The sequence below is a fragment of the Cynara cardunculus genome, assembly GCF_001531365.2.
Source record: "Cynara cardunculus var. scolymus isolate 2C chromosome LG 8, CcrdV1, whole genome shotgun sequence".
Lineage (NCBI taxonomy): Eukaryota > Viridiplantae > Streptophyta > Magnoliopsida > Asterales > Asteraceae > Cynara > Cynara cardunculus.
Genome location: NC_037535.1, coordinates 1,467,140 through 1,483,827, shown reverse-complemented (window position 1 = coordinate 1,483,827; position 16,688 = coordinate 1,467,140). Strand labels below are relative to the sequence as shown.

Here is a 16,688-nt window from a genome sequence, read left to right as displayed (position 1 = left end):
ATCTGATACATCGCATCTTAATGTACATCTAATGGTGGAGATCCCTTCTTACGCTTCTCATGTTAACTCTCATTCTCAATGGAATCATACCCTATAGTTATAAACTATTATTTATTTTTATTAAAATCGATTTTATTTTGACATGGATGCTTGCTAAAGATTAATAAATAAAAGGTGTTTTATTTCTATAATTACTTAAAATGAAATAAAATATTTATTTTTTTATTATAACAATTTTAATAAATATAGTAACGGGTAGGGGAAATATAGCGTGAGAAGAGAAATTATGTAAGAAGCGTAAAAAGAGATTTGAATACTTGATCACTTTTAATCTCATGTTTATCCATGAATTGCACTTTAGAAAATAATTGATGTGGTGCATCTCATCGGTGTTGACATTCAATTAAGATTGATACAAGGATGAAGATCTCTTCTTACGCTTTTCACCACAACTTCTTTTTTCACTGGAACTCAACCATTAATGGATAAATGTAACTCCATTAAATATATATTGACGGATACGACAAAATTACCCTCAATTGCAACCAATGTTTAAAAAGGCGTTCCATGATAGAAGACGCGTCTCCACCCTTACGAGGTAAATCATAAAAACAAAAATAATAATAAATTACAAACATAGGGATGAAAACCGTAAATTCTAAACCCCAAGGACAAATTCTTAATTTTTAATAAACTATAGGAACTAAAAACGTAATTTTCTATTCATTAAATTAAAGGGAACATTTATTTGAGGAGTCCCACCTGAATCCTATCGAACCTTGGTCATGGTCTAGTCTCCATAAAAGTACCATATATGATGCACATGGTACAACCCATACAGCACGATGACTCTTTTCGCCCAATGCACCAGTGCCATCTATAGCCATTAACATCAACAATTTGTTAGCTCTTTTGGGTCTTCTTCTATTCTCCATTGATCAATCGCCTTTAGGTTTTATTTCGTGCGTTTTCCCTCTTCCATACCCTAATTTCAACTTCACTGATTTGATTGATCACTGGAATTCAACTACAGGTATGTGTGTTTCTCAATCTGGTCATATTTTAGTTCAATTCATCTGAAATAATTACAGATCTTCTCGAATTTGTGTCATAATTTGATAAGTTTTATCGATCGATGAGGTTTTGATTACGGTTTTGGTTTTTATTGATATCTGATCTGTAAAAATTGAATCTTTTGGATTATGTAAGTATGAAATTGTGGGAATTTTGATTATATATATATATATATACACAGTGAGGTTTGATTTTTTTTAGGGATCGTTTGAATGGCAACTCCAGGTGGACCTAGACCAGGAAATCTCCCACCGAATTATAACCCTAATTCAATTGCTGATAACTTGCATAACCTACAAATTAATCGCCCTAATCAGCCCCCGTACCCAGGGAATGGACCTAGAGGTCCACCGCCGGCATTCGGGCAACAACCGAATTCCCAATCCCAGCCATTTCCTTCTTCAGGTCCATATTCATCGTCACCTTTTTCTGGACCTAGTCGTCCGGGACCTCCACCGCCCGGTGTTGCCCCTAGGGGGGCAGGGCCTCCATCTAGTGGGCCCCCACATGGTTCAATGCCACCTTTCATGGCGGCTAACCGTCCCACTGGTGGTGGCGGTGGAGGTACTTCTAGTAGTAATGCACCTCCAATGCCTGCTTCAAGGCCTTTGACCTCTGGACCTTTACCTTCTTCTGCACCCGTGGGTCCTCCTGGTCCTTTTGCGTCCTCCCCTTTGACCAGTGGTCCGCCTGGTCCTCCACCGAACGTAGGTGGTGGTTCCATGAGTAATGGGCCTCCGACGTTTGGATCTCAAAGCATGCAAGGTGGCCCTCAATATCCTTCAGCCAATGTTAGACCAAGACCGTCAACTGGACCTCCACCTGCTCCACAAACCATGTCGTCATTTCTTGGTGGTCCTGCTGATAATCAACCAAGAGGGCCAGTACCTCCTTTCTCAGCACCTCCAAGAGGCATGCAACCCCCGACAGGACCCCCGCCATTTTCTGCTCAGGGACAAGGCGCACCTCATCCACAAGGTTCTCCGTTTGGGGCTCAACCATGGCAAATGCAATCACGACAAGTAAGTTTATAATTTTTTAGGAACATTTATCTTAATGTTACTTAAGACGCTGATGGAACGTGATGTTTGTCTTTTAATTTCTTATTGTGAGTCGAATCTGTATCGAGTGGTCTATTAGACTATCATGAAACTTCCAATTTCTTGCTATCATGGAGTTTGGATTGTAGAGCAGATAATTTTGTTGTGTTTCTAGCACTTATTTCTGATTTATAAACTGGATGAGATTAGCTTATTGAGAAAGGATAACATACACTAGCAGAGTTAAAGGAGTTTACATTCTAAGGGAGGACATCCTATACAGAAAAGATGATGCAAGTTTAGCATCTTCTAGAGACACTACACAGAGCAATATGGTTGGGAGGCGAAGAGAGGAAAGAGTAAAATGAAGAGTATTGGCATAAATAACCATGACATTACATCATGTAAACTCACATGTCAAATTAGGCATTTGCTCTCAACAGTACAAAGAGGGACAATAAGAACATTTGCCTTTCGTAAGTTTGCTTAATGTTTGTACATGGATGTTGGGATTGATGGAATGGATGAACATTAGCCCAAGACGTTTTATAAATCGAATACTTGTGTAACTTATATGGTGGAATATCTTCAGCTGCAAGAAATTTGAGACACTCCTTACTCCCTCCATTAGAACAAAGATACACTTTGACTCTTTTAGAATCGAACGATTTACATCTCAATTTCAAACTATTTTGGATTTCAAACCGTTGTTTTTTTAACATATTGATAGCGACATTAAACTTTACACCACATAATACATTTTAAAATATAGGTGACAAATTGGTAACAAAATCCATGTAGCGTTATCTTTTTGAAATGCTAGTTTAGAAGTCAAAAGCTCTAAATTTGTATACTCTTTGGTTTGAAGAGAGTGTTAGATATTCCAGCAAGGCTGATAGCATAGGCAGAGTTTGTGAGTGAAGGTGATGGTGGCGACGAGACTTGAAAAAAAAGCAAATAATTAGGATAATGTGGTATTCTTTTAGGGAGTTGGGATTAGTGTAGGGTGTTGCTTTCATTATGGCATTGTTTTTGTCGACAGTGTATTACATCATATCATCAGTGACGGATCTGATTTGAAAACAAACTGCTTTGTATACTAAAATCACCTAGAGTCTTGTATAACCATGTTTCAGAGAAAATTTACTTTGGGTGATGCCAAAGCTGTTTTTTTATTCCTTATTTTTCGGTGCTAAGAGTAGGTTGTTATTTCATAAATATTTTTAGAATGCACCACCTCCTCCAATCTCTGGTTCTGCTCAACCACCAAGAATGTTTGGCATGCCACCACCTCTTCCTAATCAACAATCTATGGCCACGATATCGCCTGCAACAGGTCCTAGTGGAAATGCTGTTTCAGGACCATCAAAGATTGATCCTAACCAAATCCCACGTCCCGTTCCAAGTTCATCAGTTCTTCTGCATGAAACTCGCCAGGGTAACCAGGCCAATCCTCCGCCGGTATTTATCTCAACTTTTCTTAATGTTTTTTAATCTACAGTTTTCGCCAGTGTGTATATACTGCCCTTTGGTCTTTATTCTCTTGTATTCTCCATTAACAGTATCTTTCTTGGCTCTTATTATGCAAGTAGTTGCACTAATTGTATATCTTCTGATATGTTATAAATTGTTATTTTATATCGAAGCCTGCTACAAGTGAATTTATTGCAAGGGACACTGGAAATTGCAGTCCCCGGTACATGAGGAGTACTATTAATCAGGTAATATTTGTTTCCTTTCGTCTACTTCTCTTTTGAAATAATTGCTGCTTATTTTAATGTTGATTTATGTTGTCCTTTAGATTCCTTGCACTTCCGATCTTTTGAACACTTCTGGCATGCAATTGGCTCTGTTGGTCCAGCCCTTGGCCCTTCCTCATCCGTCCGAGGAGCCTATTCAAGTAAGACTTTAAATTTCTAAAGCATCTTGCTGAGCTTATCCTGAATTTTTAGATTATTTAAATAAGCAATCATGTGCATGATATACTTTTTCTTTTGTCTTGGATTTCTTAGTTCTTCTAGTTCTTTTTTGCTTTTCATTCTTCTTGAAACATCTAGATGATTTCTTGATATGTAAATTTGCTAGCATAAGGGTCTTTACAAGATGGACAGTTTTTTATAGTTGTTTTATGATTTAATGCAGTTATTATATTTTCTCAAACATTAATCGGATGATCGGAAGTTTTAAAATTGAAATATAACCTTTGACTATTGCAAGTCAAAGATGGTCTAGTTTTGAGATATAGGGATCACTATTTTTCTCATATGCTAAATGTGAAATATTTTTCAGATAGTTGATTTTGGTGAAGGTGGTCCTGTTCGTTGTTCTCGTTGCAAAGGCTACATCAATCCGTTTATGAAATTTGTCGATCAGGGAAGACGTTTTATCTGTAACTTCTGTGGTGAGTGTTGATGTCTCTTGTGTTCTACCCTTTGCTCATGATGTAGTTGGAAAGACAGGATGCTATAGGCAAATTTTGCTGTTAATACTACTCATTTTGTCATCAGAACTGTTACCTTCTCAAGTTGTATGGCTGTTGAAGAAATGAATTTTTAGATGTAGCTTGATAAACCAAAATATGTACACTTTCTGATGTTTTAAGCATGATTTAATGCTCCACAGTTTGGATAGTAAGTGGAAGTGTTGTGCAATTCAACTATTTCAGGCTGCCAACATGGTGTGTGTGTGTGTATATATATATATAGAGAGAGAGAGGGGTTCAGCCTAGAAAAGTGAAAAACTGAGGAACACCCCGGTAATGTTCACCTGGACGGTATGCACACGTGCATACAAGATATTGAAGTTGTTTCTTGGTTTTTATACACGTGTGCGTGTTATGCACATGTATGTGCGTACCGGACAATTGCTTACAGATTACTTTACATGTGCATATTGTCTAGATGAATGGTTACCAAGGTGTTCCTCAGTTCCAGAACCTGACCCTATATATATTTATGTTAATTCCCAATCAACAACTACTCACCTTTGTAATAATAGTATAAATAATGTGGATATGGCTTTTGCTAGTTGAACGTATTGGTTCTTCCTCTCTGCTTACATCCTACTCTCTTTCAGGCTTCACGGATGAAACCCCCCGTGACTATCAGTGCAATCTAGGTCCAGATGGCAGGCGAAGAGACGCAGATGAAAGGCCTGAGCTATGCAGAGGAACAGTTGAATTTGTTGCTACACGGGAATTTCTGGTTAGCGTTACTGCTAATGTCTTGAATCATTGGTAGCTTCCATTTTATTATTCTACATGTTTTTAGCCACTCTATTGGTAATCGAAGAATTTGAAGTTTATCGAGTGTAAAATTTGGTGCATTTAGAAAAGATAATTAAATATACCCTTGAACAATGTACTTACCAATATAATTGATGCACTATATTCTTGTATTATTACCAGGTACGTGATCCAATGCCGGCTGTATTCTTTTTCCTCATTGATGTATCAATGAACGCCGTGCAAACTGGTGCGACAGCAGGAGCTTGCAGCGCGATCAGCCGAGTTATTGCCGATCTTCCAGTAAGTTTATGTTGATTGTAGCAATGGGTTCCCCTTGAAATTGTACCTGTTGACAAGAAGTTTGAAGTTTGTATGAAACTGTGATCTGTTCTTTTATGCAGGAGGGTCCTCGAACATTCGTGGGAATTGCTACGTTTGACTCGACCGTCCATTTTTACAATCTGAAACGTGCATTGCAACAGGTGACTACAATGACAATGATTTTTAACTTTCAAGGATGTATATATTTGTGATCTATATACTTGCATTAATGTCGAAGATATGGTTAGAATGAATAAGGAAAATATATAGACTTAGATGGTATTGCATTTTTAATGGTTGTTGCAAAGGATAACTACAGGAGTAGAAGATAGTTCAAATAAGTTTAAAAAGATTGACAAGTAAATCACTCAGAATCCTAGAATTAGGAACATTGGAGATATTATATGAGATAGCAGAATCAAAGAAGTAACGGAACTTAAAATTGATTAGGAACCAGGGAATCACCCACAGTGCGACACGTGGATATTCATCATGAATATGGACGTCCTATCCATCATAAATGTTGTAGCATATCCATCATGAATGTTGTAGCATATCCATCATGAATGTGTGATTCATGATGAATAGCACGTCCATATTTATCATGAATGCATGTGTGATTCATGATTTGAATATTCATCCTGAAGATGGACAAGTGGCGTGTTGTGGGTGGTTCCGGGGTTCCTAACGGAACTTTCCTCACTGTAACAATATCTAAGTTGCTAGTTATTAAAATTTATAATGTGTTTACTTTCAATCGAAATCTGTGCTTTTTAAACATAAAGGATGGATGAAAATAACTTTGGGCCAGGGAAACATGGAGTTATAGTAGTAGATTATATGATATAAATTGAAGTTTTAATGGTTTGATGACAAAGAGCAATAAATGTAAAGAAAATAAGAGAAATATTTAATATTTATGCTCAAGCTTGTGCATTTTGCTGTTGCAGCCATTGATGCTCATAGTTCCTGATGTAGAAGATGTTTACACTCCTCTCCAAACTGATGTTGTTGTTCCACTTTCTGAGGTAAGTCGTTGAAATCTTATTGAATTCTCCATTTGCTAGCATGTGATTATTTATTATTATTAACATCATTTTAATTTTATGTAAATTGAGAACTGATTCCGATTATATTTTCACATCATGTTGATCTTACAGTGTCGTCAACATCTAGACCTGTTGCTGGAAAGCATCCCCACCATGTTCCAGAATAATAAGACGGCTGATTCAGCTTTTGGTGCCGGGATGAAGGTAATAAATTTTCTTTTTGATTGTAATGCCCCCCTTATGCAAGCAAGGTGTCTTTTGAGAGGCAGATGTACATAAATGGAAGATAAAGAGCATGTATAAAAATATAAAAAGTCATAAACACTGTGATCATTTAGGGTGCGTTTGGTATCCAACCAGAACAGGACAGAACAACTGTTCAACGTTTGGTAAGACAAAACTGGGCAGGACATAATGGATAAAATGACCAATTTACCCTAATGAGTTGTTCATATCCTTTATATATTTTGATTAATTTATGTAAGTTATTAGATTATAATAAAATAGATATTTTTATAACAAAATATATCATTAGAAAGTTTTCGTCAAAACGATTAAAATTACATCAAATTAAAAAGTTTATGTAGTTTCCAATTTTTATTTTTATACAATTTCTATATTATTTTATTATTATTAAATATCTAAAGTGGAAATTGTATAAAAATAATATTTTGAGGACAGTAAAGTGAAAATTTAAAGAGGAGAAAATGCAATAAATAAAATTTAAAGAATGAATAAAATGTAAAGAGGGAGCGTATTTGATATTTTAGAAGAGAATTAGGTTTTATTTTGAGGTTGTACCACCTTATTCCATGGGGTGGACGTGGAACACGCCTATTACACTTTGTTACACATAAAAGTTCAGCCAAACGTGGAAGAGTAATCCCTACTGTCCTATCCAGTGTATGCGTTTGGTACGTTTGGTATGTGGGATAGGATAGGACAAAAACTTGTCCCACGTGTGGCGCGACAATTAGACCGGAACAGGACATAACTGAGTGGGACAAAACCAAAATAGGTAGAACAAAAATTAGTAAGATGAGACTAGATTGGTAAATTACTAAACTACCATGTCAAATTACAACCCTAAAACCTCCCACAGTTTTTTTCCGCTCGCCTACCTCACCCTCACCTGTCCAGACTCCAGTGTTGTCTAGTCCTGTTTATGTACCAAATGCATCCTCATGGCACACCCTGGGGGATTGTATAACTTGTGGGTAGTGTGGGTATCTATTTGTATTATACGTGACTTGATCGGGTTTATTTAGCAGTTTGGTTTGAAGGGATAATGTATCTTGGTATCTAGTGAATTGTGCTTATCGTTACTTTCGTATCACTCAGGCTGCTTTTCTGGCAATGAAGAGTACCGGAGGCAAACTTTTGGTATTTCAGTCAGGCAAGCTTTCTGACCATATTGCTATACTTAAAGCGGGAAACACATTCCTATTATCTAACAATTGTATTATGTTTCAGTCTTGCCTTCTGTCGGTATTGCGGCTCTTTCCGCTAGAGAGGCTGAAGGAAGAACTAATATATCCGCAGGAGATAAGGTATTATTTAACGAATGCCTACTTTTGTTTTTGAAATGTTTGTCATTGCATGTGTTGCTTGCTTGCAAACTTCTGATCATGGGATCTTTGGCCACTTAAATCATATAAATGGGATCCTAACAATTTAAATGTTAAATCTTTTAACTGAATCTATGCATTTGATTTTAAAAAAAGATTATGGATTTTGGATCATGTAAATATATTACACACCCACCAAATTAGATTTGAAACAAAACCTTTCATGCTCTGTATTACAAGTGGTTCCTTGTGATAAGGCCGGTTCTTCCACTCAGAGTGCCCTTTACCCTACCCAAATCATCCCAGATGAGATCACAGAAGTAATTGCAGACTTAACCTTGAGAGAAAGGTCCCATCTGAACTACAACACATTTACTTGCCTGCAAATTTACTTGGTGAACACTGATGAAAACTGAGGTTAAGATGCAGATGGTTCTTTTTGATTCTTAAACTGCAGGAACCTCATAGATTACTTCAACCGGTAGACAAGACTATGAAGACAATGGCTATTGAATTTGCGGAGTACCAGGTAAAGCTTCTCTAATAAGCAATTTTCCTACCATGAGGGCCAGCTCAATTGGTAAATTAGGGGTGTTCGTGGTGCAGTTTGGGGCCAAACTGTAGACTGTATCTCATATGCGGTTTGAGTATTTTCCCAAACCGCATACCGCACCGCTTATATCTCAAACCGCAAAAAACTGCACTGCGAAATGCGATGCGTTTTGTACCTAGCGCACTTTAGACCTACAATCCAATAATTATAAGATCAAAACTTTATTATAAAGTAAACAGTAACGTGACCAGAGTCCAAACAAATTAAAAGTTTAAGTACATCCGATTCCCAAATACATATTACATAATTAAGAAGGTTAATAAAACTAAAAAAGTTTACATAATTAAAAAGAGTGTAAGAAAAATAATAATATTACATAATTAAAAAAATTACATAAGCTAGCCTAATTATTAAAAATATATAAATATAATATAAAATATATATAAAATGTGCAATGCGGTTTGAACCACGGTTTGATAACTCAAAACCACAAAAAGCACCGCATAGGCGGTTTGGTAAAAATGCAAACCGTGCTGTGGTGCGGTGTGGACGGTTTGGATGAACACCCCTAGGTAATATAGGTCAGCCCTTGGGGCTTCACCCTTTAGGTCTCCAGTTCGAGTCTCCTCAGGGCCATCTAGATTTTTCTGACTGTTATCTTCAGGGCACCATGAGATTAGTCGAGGTGTGCACAAGCTGGCCCAGACACCCATGGTTAAAAAAAAACAGTTTTCTCTTCTTTGATGGCTGCTAACCATATTAGTATATGATCCAATTATATTCAGGTCTCCGTTGATGTGTTCATTACTACCCAAAGTTACGTTGATATTGCTTCTATCTCGGTTATCCCTAAGACAACTGGAGGGAAGGTATGTAGTGAATAGTTCATACAATCGCTTCAATTTTGTGAATTGTTCTAACTAAGTTTATTTTCATATCGAGACATTATTCTGCCATACGGGTAGATTGGTAATCTTGCTTTTTTGTTAGAATTTAAGTTTCACCCGTCTTTCAGATATACTATTATCATCCGTTCTCTGCACTTTCCGATCCTGCAAAACTATACAACGATCTTCGATGGAATGTCACAAGGCCACAAGGTTTTGAAGCAGTGATGCGTGTTAGATGCAGCCAGGTGACCATTTACTGTCCCTTAAAGAAATTAACTTCGATTTTATACTTTCTTATAATAGATTCTACAAGTGGTAAAATTTATCAACTCACATTCTTTTGCTCCTCCTTTCAATTTTGTAGGGTCTTCAAGTACAAGAATATTCTGGGAACTTCTGTAAACGCATTCCGACAGATGTTGACCTACCTGCGGTCCATTCATCTCTCTCCCTCTCTCTCTCTCTATATATATATATATATATACACCCACACCGACACTCACACAGAGATTACATATTCTTGCAATCTAAACTCTAGATTGCAAATATTCTTGTAAATTTTTGTTGGACTTTTGTGTTTGTTTCTTCTAAACCCTATATTTTGCAGGTTGATTGTGACAAATCTATAATGGTAACTTTGAAACATGATGATAAGTTGCCTGATGGCACAGAATGTTCTTTCCAGGTAATATACGTATGTGCCATTTATGTTAGGGTGCGTTTGGTACAAACGGGATAGAACGGTACAAAAACTTGTAGTCTCACATTTGGCGCAAGATTAGATTGAGACAAGACCCTAGTGAGACAAAAATGCATTTTTTGTCCCACCAAAATAGGTGGAACGAAAAACAAGGACAAGATTGGTAAATTACTAAACTACTCATGTCAAATTAAAACCCTAAAATCTTCCACAAGTCTTTCACCTACCTACCTCACTCTCGTCCATCCAATCCAGTCCAGTTTACACCCAACGTGCGTTTGGTATCCGGACAAGATAGGAGAGGATAGGACAGGACATGACAAAACAACTACTCAGTGTTTGGTAAGACAGAACTGGATAAGGCAGAATATATAAATGACCAATTTTCCACTAATGAGTCGTTTATATCTTTTGGTTAATTTATGTAATTTATTAAATTATAATAAAATAAATATTTTTTATCACAAAATATATCATTAAAAGTTTCGTCAAGACGATTAAAATGACACAAAAATAAAAAGTTTATGTAGTTTCAATTTTTTATTTTATACTATTTCTATATTACATTTTTTTTACTAATATTTAATAAATTACATGAATTAATCAAAATATAGAAACCATGTAAAAATAATATTTTGAGAACAGTAAAATAAAAGTTTAAATAGTATAAAATACAATAAATAAATTTTAAATAATGACAGCTGATAGCTCATCGGATCATGCAGCTCCTGATCTGGTCATAGAAAGAAGGAAGTTCGAAACCTTACTTCTTTCTATCGTAACTGGCAACAGCTCTCTAGATTCTGCATCTGATGTAGTTGAAGAGCCATTTGACTCTAGAAAAAGTTCTTGCCACTAAACAAATAAAATGTAAAGAGAGAGGCGTATTTGATGTTTTTTTTTTTTGAAGAGAATTAGGTTTTATTTTGAGGTTATATAGGTGAAATTTTGGTATGTTTTCACCTTGTTCCATGTGGTAGGGGTGGAACATGCCTGTACCACTCCGTTCATGTCTGTTCCACATAAAAGTCCTGTCAAATGTGAAACGGTGATCCGTGTTCTGTTCTATACATTGTACCAAACGCACCCTTATTGACTTGGCTAAGTTCGTTTTACGTATCTTAAGCTCTGTACTTGTTCGTATACAATCAAAAGAGTTGTTTTTTTGCTGTCTAACTAATCTTGTGTGTATTCCAGTGCGCGATTCTTTATACTACTATATACGGGCAAAGAAGAATTCGTGTCTCCACCTTGTCGTTGCCATGCACAACCATGCTGAGCAATCTTTTCCGCTCAGCTGACCTCGACACCCAGTTTTCATGTTTTCTAAAGCAGGGTAATTGATTCTTTTGCTTCAAGATTTCCCTCCTGTTTAATTGAATGTTCTCTGTGTTTATATTCGTAAAATACTGTAGAGACTGATCCGTCTTCTGTATGTTGCAGCGGCAAATGAAATTTCTTCTGCCCCATTATTGCAAGTGAGGGATCGGGTGACTGATCTTTGCATCAACATTCTTCATTCTTATAGAAAATTTTGTGCAACTGTGTCATCATCGGGACAGCTTATTCTTCCGGAAGCACTCAAATTATTGCCTTTATACACTCTCGGTATGTTTTCTTTTTTTGATATAAAGCATTGCAAGTCATGAGTTCACTTTTTTAATTTCCGTCTAGTTGTTTAAGAGCATCTCCAACGGAATCTCCAAAATGGAAAAACAAATAGATTTTGAGGTTTTTCTTGCTCCGATAGACTCTCCTAGACATCCTCCGAAATGGAGAAATGATAAGAGAGATTTTCCATATCTGGAGGAGAGGGTATACTTTGATTATTTTTTATTTGTTTTGGAGGAAGAGAACATAAAATTTATATTCTATCTGTCCCAAAATAAATTTCCATAATGAAAAAGGCATACAATTTTAGAAATGTGTAATTATTACGCTTTTTAATTAACTAAATGACAATTTTACCTTTAGTTGTAGAGGGAGTAATGGATTTTTCCATATCATTATTAAGGGTAGAATTGGAAAGTGAACACTAATTTTGGGACAAACTAAAATAGAAGTATGGACACATATTTTACTCTTTTTAGTTAACTAATGACAATTTTACCCTTAATAGTAGAGAGGGGTGATGGATTTTCCATCTTATAATTAAGGGCAGAGTTGGAAAGTAGGCACTTACTTTTGAAAGTGGACACTGATTTTGGGACAAACTAAAATAGAAGCATGGACACAAATTTTGGAACGGCGGAATATTTTATTAAAAAGTTTGTTTTAAACTTTAAAGTTGATTGAGATATTAAATGTACTAAATATTTTAAAATTATAGTTGATGCTAGGATCTCCAAAATGGAGTTGGGGTTAGATGCAATTTTTTTTTGGGAGATTTTGTGTTTTCTATCCCTATTTTGAAGAAATTATAAAGAAGCTATTGGAGAGTGTTGTGGATGCAAGTAATTCACTAGAAAACTATTTAATTAAGGGTTCAAAGTACTTATATGATATGAATGAGGCTATTTACCCATTTGGTCCTCCATTTCAGCTTTGATTAAAAGTATTGGACTGCGAACCGATGGGCGTATAGATGACCGATCATTTTGGATCAACTATGTCTCCGCGCTCTCTGTTCAATTGGCGATCCCACTTGTATATCCGAGAATGATGAGTATTCATGACCTTAACTCAAAGGTATAGAAAAATCCCGGTTCACAAAATGTTCAAATATTCTTTGTATACATACATCTAACACGAGTTTTGGTCTTTTTGAGATTACAGGAAATGGATGGATCCGTTATTCCTTCTCCTATACCACTTTCTAGTGAACACGTAAGTGATGATGGGATCTATCTTCTTGAAAACGGCGAGGATTGCTTAATTTACATCGGAAGCTCTGTAGATCCTGATATAACACAAAAACTGTTTGGCATCTCTTCCGCTAGCGAAATCCCTAGTCAGGTACACTTGATTATTGCAAAATTTTGCTTCTTGAGTTAAATGTTTCATGGCTTTAAAATGGCAGTTTGCTAAAATAACTCTTGCAAAATATGTCTTCCTAACATAAGAATGTCTCGATATCTGTTAAATGGCCATGCATTTAAAAAAGATCTTGTCAAAAGGTTATTCTTCGTTAAGTTTTGTGTTTATATGTTTTGCGTTGTCAATGTGTCGGCTTATAAATGAGCTAACAAGCATCTATGAGTGAGGGGTTGTTTGGTTGGTTTTCAATTAAGTGTTGTATGGATAAAGTTGTCTGTGTGGATTAATCTCTATAGATTGGGAAGGTTTTTGGTTGGGATGTTTTTTCATAGATGGAATGTGAGTGGTTTGAATTGGGAGGGGTATGTTTGGAAAAAAACTTGGCCTTTTGCATAAAGTTCCCTCTAGAAGCTTACTGAATAAGCCACTTTCTATATTATTAAGCCACTATCAAACAGTCATGTATAGCCGACCGAATAAGCTATGAGTCCTATTAAGCTCATTAAGTTGTTAACAAATAGGCCCTAAGGGGCTTTTTGGTTGGTTTTCCATTAAGTTGTGTGTGGATAAAGTTGTCTATGTATATTGATATGTCTATATAGATTGGGGAAGTTTTTGGTTGGGAGGTATTTTCATGGAAGGAGTGTGTTTTTTAATTGGGAGGGGCAGGTTTCGAAAAAAAAAACTTGGCTTTCTACAGAAAGCTCCCCCCTAGAAGCTTACTGAACAAGCCACTTTCTATATCATTAAGCCACTACCAAACAATCATTCATAGCTGATAGAACTAAATAAGTTGCAAGTCCCATTAAGCTCATTAAGCTGCTAACAAACAAGCTCTAACTTGTATTTTTCTATCTAGTTTGTGTTGGAGCAATATGACAACCCGTTGTCAAAGAGGCTACATGAGGTTGTGAATGAGATACGAAGCCAAAGATGTAACTACCTAAGGTATGTGATGTTTGTGGCATATGTTTATTTTTTAATCGGTTGGGATTAGTTTCGTCGTATATGAATATCAGTATTCTTTTGTTTTTTGATCTCATTATACTTGCAGGCTAAGATTATGCAAGAAAGGAGATCCATCAGGTCAGTTTCAGAACATTCGTGTCGTAATTCTTTCTCCACGTGAAAATTTGAAATATTTGATTCGAATATTTTCTGAATATTAAATACCGTCCGATAAAGATAATAAATAAAATATTGCGAACTTAAAATCAATACCATATGGGCAAATAGGTAGGCTTTAACTTCGGAAATTTCAAGAAATGTATTTGGAAGGGTTTCCTGAGCTATGCTAGTCTAATCCCGGCAAGTTGCCATTGTAAGACATCAGCCTTGATAAACTCAGTAGTTAAAATTATTGTGTGGACGCCTGGAATCGATTCTGGGGCAGATGGGATGTTGAAAACTACAACGTTTGATGTGTAAATGCGTCAAAAATCAAAATGCAAACAAAAAGTTGCTTTAGTTTCTATTTAATGTAAGGATGTCTAAATTAGTGTAACAAACATTCTCTTCTTTCTATTTTATATCCATTTTGACCGCCAACTCGTAGATCTTGTGACTACTTGTCGCAAATTCTTGATTACGTGGAAGAATGTTGCATCAAAACCAACCAAATGAAGGTTGTAAACCCTTTTATGAGGCCAAATGGGCACAAAACTGGAAGAATTGAATGTCTGTTACACTAAATAGGAACTAAGGCAAACTTCTTTATATTTTGATGCATTTTGCTCTTTGTTATATGTCTAAGATACCCTTCAACAAAGATACAATATAAAGAAAACCTTGAGAAGAAAACTTCATTACATTTTGATGCATTTTGCTCTAGGTTAAATGTCTAAAATACCCTTCAACAAAGATAAAAAGAGGAAGAAAATCTTGAGAAGAAAACTTCATTACATTTGATGCATCTGGCTCTTGGTTAAATGTCTAATATACCCTTCAACAAAGATAAAAGATTAAGAAAATCTTGAGAAGAAAACTTCGTTATTTTTGATGCATTTTGCTCTTTGTTGAACGTCTAAAATACCTTCAACAAAGATAAAGATAAAGAAAATCTTGAGAAGAAAACTTCATTACGTTTTGATGCATTTTGATCTTTGTTAAATGTCTAAAATACCCTTAAACAAAGATAAAAGGTATAGAAAATTTTGAGATTGAAAGATAATGAGAGTGATGATATTGGTTTGTTTTACAGGAATGATGTTCTTCTCTTATATGGTGGAAGACAAGTCTTCGAATGGTCTGTCATACGTCGAGTTCCTAGTACATGTTCATCGACAAATTCAAAGTAAAATGACGTGATGACTCTCCCTCCGTCTTCAGTTTTGTTTGATTTCGGGTACCCTTTACATGGTTCCGTTTGAGCAAGAAAGAATCGAAGTTCGAAAACCGGTCATTTATTTCTGGTGGTGAAAACTAGTTGAGCAAAGTTTTGTTAGTTCTGATTTTTGTTGGCAATTTGTGAAAGTGTAGGCATACAATAAACAGCATTTTTATGTTCTGGTTGATGGTCATTACTATAAAGACAATGGTTGTTATATATATATATACTATATTATAAAGCATTTGATAAAAATTCTTAAAAATTATTTTTTTATGCATGAAATATTATATATTGATGCATATTACTTAAAATTCAAGATTACAATTAAATTATGCATAAGTACAACTTCTTAAAGTTCCATGTTTGAATTCGTGTAACTAACTGCGGATAAACATAATCAAAAAGAGGATAAATATCTCATTTTAAATATATAAAAAATCTAAAATATAATTAGGATAATTATTGAGTTCTAACAAAATAATTAACTATTATCGTTATAAGAAAATTATATTACTAAACCAAGTATAAATTACTTCGTTATTGAACTTAAATTAAATTTGAATTAAAAAATTATACAAAAAATGAGAAATTTTGAATAGTTAATTTGATACTAATGTCGATATAATTTTGTCAAATTTTTATGATATCTTCAAATTTATATTTTATTCAAAAATAAAAATATCATCGTTTTTTCAAAATCACATAAGACCATATTATAACATCGATTGAGATAAAGAATAAAGTAAAATATTAAAATCAAGATGTATCTCGCACAATCCATTCTAGTATATATATAACCATACTGGTCTTTTTTTACAATGAGATATAAGTTTCACAAGTTAAATGCAAATTTCCATAAACATATCAATTTACTGGTTGCTTTGGTTGTACAAATGTGAAAAAATATATATATATAATTAATCCCGCCCAGATATGTTTCCAAATGAGATAATTGTCCATTG

At 35.2% G+C, this 16,688-nt stretch overlaps 1 protein-coding gene across 2 annotated transcripts; it reads left to right on the top strand.

Moving 5' to 3' along the window:
* The first annotated feature begins 798 nt into the window (after nucleotides 1–798).
* On the top strand, nucleotides 799–15,922 carry LOC112516559 (protein transport protein Sec24-like At4g32640). Of its 2 annotated transcripts, none has more exons than XM_025123671.1 (25): nucleotides 799–1,033; nucleotides 1,276–2,096; nucleotides 3,342–3,575; nucleotides 3,761–3,835; nucleotides 3,916–4,014; nucleotides 4,404–4,515; nucleotides 5,190–5,317; nucleotides 5,521–5,640; nucleotides 5,742–5,822; nucleotides 6,612–6,689; nucleotides 6,822–6,914; nucleotides 8,052–8,106; nucleotides 8,184–8,260; nucleotides 8,736–8,807; nucleotides 9,617–9,700; nucleotides 9,847–9,966; nucleotides 10,086–10,154; nucleotides 10,329–10,406; nucleotides 11,619–11,757; nucleotides 11,865–12,029; nucleotides 12,964–13,109; nucleotides 13,197–13,376; nucleotides 14,257–14,345; nucleotides 14,452–14,483; nucleotides 15,598–15,922. In XM_025123671.1, exons 2-25 carry the CDS (start codon nucleotides 1,287–1,289, stop codon nucleotides 15,702–15,704), a joined length of 3,243 nt encoding a protein of 1,080 aa, XP_024979439.1. In that variant the 5' UTR covers nucleotides 799–1,033; nucleotides 1,276–1,286; the 3' UTR covers nucleotides 15,705–15,922. The 2 variants fall into 2 exon arrangements, with proteins under 2 accessions (XP_024979439.1, XP_024979441.1); XM_025123673.1 differs by having other exon boundaries at nucleotides 986–1,037.
* Nucleotides 15,923–16,688: the final 766 nt, after the last annotated feature.